The following is a 4,446-nucleotide window of genomic DNA, read 5'->3' as shown; positions in this document are numbered from 1 at the left end:
CAATTTATTTAGCCCTTCAAACACGGCAGCGAAGATCAAATCAATTAAAACAACGAAGAGAAAAGAATTAGCAGCAAAACGACAGTCGTTAAAACACACTATGGGTAAAAACTAAAAACTACTTAAGGTAAACTATCAAATGAAGAGTGTATGCTAAACCCACACAATACAATCGCAGTAACTATAATGTATATATTTGTACTAAACAACAATGACTTTTAATTAATTAAACAAATTTAGATGTGATATTTTAAAAAAAGTTTGAAGACAGATAATTTTTATAATATTTGTAAAATACATAAAAAGTCATTTAATGTAGTTTAATAAATAAAAAATAAAGTAAAATAGTTTTATTTCTTTATTATTAGATACGTGTAATGTGATATGAATTTTCTAAATCCTCAAAAATCGATTCTAATATTTTTATGTAAACTCTGTATTGCCACAAGCGGTTATAAATAAAAATCTTTCATTTGTTAAACATTTGTAATCAGGTACTTGATAAACAAACTTATCATGTTAGTGACTGATACGGAATATTAATTATTGCGATATGACGGACACGCAGAAAAGGTTTGTAAATTTAAATATTTATTTTATAAATTTTGTTTTGAATGAAAATGTTTTGTTGCTCGATGTTTGTTAATTAGTTGCCTAACTATTTATTAATTGGTAACTAGACTGCGGGCATGGGAGTGGCAACCATGGATAAGTCACTCAAGTTCCCACCCACCAGGATATAAATGACCAAACCAACCAAAAGTCATGTCTGCTTATCCACACACTGCAATAGCTTCAGCAACTCGACTGTGGGCATGGGGAGTGGCAACCTTGGATAAGTCACTTAAGTTTCCACCCACAAGGATATAAATGACCAAACTTGTTTTTACCCTGCTGTTAGGTGTCTATACAAACAAGCAGAACCAAAGTATATTGCATTCACCACATTAATCAATGAGGTTCCCTATGTTTGACAACTATGAGTGTAACTGTAATTTCACAATGTTATCCTGGCATGGCGGGGCAACGACAGTCGTTATAACACCGGTGTTCTGTTTCATACACCTCATGCCCGCTTACGAGTTACCATGTATGTAACTTATTTAACCTCGCATGGCGGGGCAATGACAGTCGTTATAACACGAGTGTTCTGTTTCATACACCTCATGCCCGCTTACGAGTTACCATGTATGTAACTTATTTATCTTCGCATGGCGGGGCAATGACAGTCGTTATAACACGAGTGTTCTGTTTCATACACCTCATGCCCGCTTACGAGTTACCACGTATGTAACTTATTTATCCTCGCGAGGCGGGGCAACGACAGTCGTTATAACACCGGTGTTCTGTTTTATACACCTCGTGCCCGCTTACAAGTTACTTGTGGGTGATTATTTTTTGTGGATATTTTTGTTTCCCATTACCGGACAGCGAGCATAATGTTGATATATTCCACCCAGAGACGACGACGTTTATCTCTCCGAGGATTCAGAGTCAACACAAGGCAGCGACCTTGATTATGACATCACAATCGAAGTCGTTCTTCCCGATAAATCGAAAACAAAAACAACAATTCCCGCAAAGTAAGTTTTATGGCATGAAACTTACATTAATTAACCATAAATTATATTAAAATTAGAATATTTTGTATAATATATTCTATACTGATCTGATGAGGTCCCGCGGCCTAGCATGTCAGAGATCCCTGGATATAAAGGACAGAATAATATTATATACATAGTTATATAATAGGAGTTTTTAATATCTAGTTAAAATTTAATCGGGCCTATGAAACTTAAAAATATATTTTAACAAAGTTACAAAATTATCTTCATCTGTTACCACCGACCCCAACCATATAAACCAAACTAAATGTTCCACGGGATTAAACTTTCAATAATTTTTGGATAATTTATCTAAAAAATGTTTTCTTTTTATTTTTAAGCTTTTTTATTATAAATAATTGTTATTATATAGCCTATATAAGGAATAGGAGTTAATAATGTGCTGCAAACAGCTTCAGGGCATCTTGGTTTGTTGAAAACAATCTATTAAAGTTCTATGGTGTGCACTGAATCTTTTGCCTTTACTCATAACAATAAATTAGATAAAAACAGTTTACAACTTCTGTATATATTAATAAAAGTATTTCTATATTTTATAAAAGCTGCAAGCAGTTTCACTTTGTGTTGCCTTAAATAGTTATTGCATCTGCCCTTATTGAAGCTTGTGTTGCATTAGTTGCAACTTAATTTAAGATGAATTAGCTTCTAATGGCAGTTACGTGTCTTTGCTACTACGTTGGTGTACAATTTATAACACAGCAAAATATGGGCTGTCTAAATTAAGTTGTAAATAATAATAAACAGTAGTTTGCTTAATGGGTATTTTAATCTTTTAGTTTTAAGTCATTGCTTAATTAACAATAAAACAAATTAAATTAAGATTTGTTTAATAAAGTTTGTTAACATTTAATTAAAAATGATCACCCACAAAGTTACATACATGGTAAGTGATATAACGACTGTTGTTGCCATGCGAGGATAAATAATTCATTCAATAAATTTTATTCGTTAATTTATCTCTCCTATTTATTTTTCCTTCACATTCAATATTTATTTTCAACCCATTGTTATGTAACAATTGGTTCTATTCAGTTTGTATTGAATAATATTATGACATCACAATAGCACACCACTAAGCGACCTCCGAACCCAACTGTGCTCAAACTTCAAATTATCACCGAGTTTACACACCGTCGATTTTGTTGGCGACTCGTCACAAAACGGGGCGACTCGGCGAAAAGCATCGCTCGCTGTCGGAAAGCTCGGGCTGTCGTCCGTAAAGATTGAGAGGAAACCGGATGGGATCGTCCCAAAGTCCCCACCTCCAACTGTAAGGGATAAAGAGGTTGGTCGTCAGTAGGAAGTGGTTTGAAATCAAATATATAGCCTTGGCTTATATAACTTGTTGGCTCTTTTATAATAATGGTAAATCTGTGATTAATTATAAATGTTGTCCTGCCATGCGAGGATAAATAAGTTACATACAAGGTAACTCGTAAGCGGGCATGAGGTGTATGAAACAGAACACCCGTGTTATAACTACTGTCGTTGCCCCGTCATGTGAGGATAAATAAGTTACATACGTGGTAACTCGTAAGCGGGCACGAGGTGTATGAAACAGAACACCCGTGTTTAACCGACTGTCGTTGCCCCGCAATGCGAGTATAAATAAGTTACATACGTGGTAACTCGTAAGCGGGCACGAGGTGTATGAAACAGAACACCCGTGTTATAACGACTGTCGTTGCCCCGTCATGTGAGGATAAATAAGTTACATACGTGGTAACTCGTAAGCGGGCACGAGGTGTATGAAACAGAACACCCGTGTTTAACCGACTGTCGTTGCCCCGCAATGCGAGTATAAATAAGTTACATACGAGGTAACTTGTAAGCAGGCACGAGGTGTATGAAACAGAACACCCGTGTTTAACCGACTGTCGTTGCCCCGCCATGCGAGGATAAATAAGTTACATACGTGGTAACTCGTAAGCGGGCACGAGGTGTATGAAACATAACACCCGTGTTATAAACTTATAACGACTGTCAAACCTGAACCTACATTGAATATTTGCATTAATATAACACCCTCCACATCCCCAGCAATCCACAGTAAGATTGTTGGTTCACCTCGACCGACTTCGACAAATCATTGTACGTGTGAACCCCGATGCACCCCTAACTCTCGTCTTCCAAGTAATCTGCGACAAACTTAATCTTCCAGCCGCCACACGAGGCAGAGTTGAGCTACACCATCCGAAACTTTCGGATCTACATTTCAATCTCAAACATTCGCTTAATTATTACAATTTACGGGAGATCAACTTTGGAGAGAAAAAAGGTAGCATTGTGATGTCATAATTGTTGTTTTTATGTAAACATTTGTGATCACTCTGCTTATTTATGACATAACTATTGTTTTGTTTGATAATAACACCTCATTAAATTTTAATCAAGTTTAGATTTTTATTTTAATTCCCTTAATATTCCCAACATTAAATTTTTAACAATTTTTTTCTTATATTTTTGTTAAATTTAAATTAATTTTTAATTTTTTTTATTTAATATAAAACACCCGCATATATAGATTTATTAGACGTGAAGACCCATTGTAAACAGATGTATCTTGAATATCAAGTCAAACTTACACATTCAGAAATTTCGTGGCTTTTTATTCATTCTATGTTGTTATATATATTTAAACTCCTGTCTTGTTATAAATCCTTCATAATATTTATAATATTGTTTCTATATGCTGTTTCATAATGCTTGTTTTAGGTATTTATCACTTTACTCCCGTTTTAACTTATAATCAATCCACCACAGACAACCCCCCCAAGAAGCCCCCTGCCCCAGTTCGTAACAAACGGAAAGCTCCTCCACC

The 4,446-nt window shown here is 35.1% G+C and overlaps 1 protein-coding gene across 1 annotated transcript; it reads left to right on the top strand.

Moving 5' to 3' along the window:
* Window positions 1-553: 553 nt before the first annotated feature.
* On the top strand, window positions 554-3,923 carry LOC149725607 (cordon-bleu protein-like 1). Its single transcript, XM_089891550.1, has 4 exons — window positions 554-573; window positions 1,461-1,583; window positions 2,691-2,910; window positions 3,666-3,923. The coding sequence occupies exons 1-4, from the start codon at window positions 554-556 to the stop codon at window positions 3,921-3,923; spliced, it is 621 nt and encodes a 206-aa protein (XP_089747676.1).
* The last annotated feature ends 523 nt before the right edge of the window (window positions 3,924-4,446 follow it).

The sequence above is a fragment of the Ciona robusta genome, chromosome 13, assembly GCF_009617815.1.
Source record: "Ciona robusta chromosome 13, ASM961781v2".
In the NCBI taxonomy this organism is placed as follows: domain Eukaryota; kingdom Metazoa; phylum Chordata; class Ascidiacea; order Phlebobranchia; family Cionidae; genus Ciona; species Ciona robusta.
Note: the sequence above shows the minus strand (reverse complement) of the source record. Positions and strands in the feature narration are given on the sequence as shown.

What these genes read in the sequence shown, in the direction of transcription:
- LOC149725607 (XM_089891550.1), top strand. Translation starts at nt 554, where the DNA reads ATGACGGACACGCAGAAAAG. An exon ending in ATGACGGACACGCAGAAAAG is followed by an intron (nt 574 to 1,460) that starts GTTTGTAAATTT and finishes TATTCCACCCAG; the next exon opens with AGACGACGACGTTTATCTCT. An exon ending in AAAACAACAATTCCCGCAAA is followed by an intron (nt 1,584 to 2,690) that starts GTAAGTTTTATG and finishes ACATCACAATAG; the next exon opens with CACACCACTAAGCGACCTCC.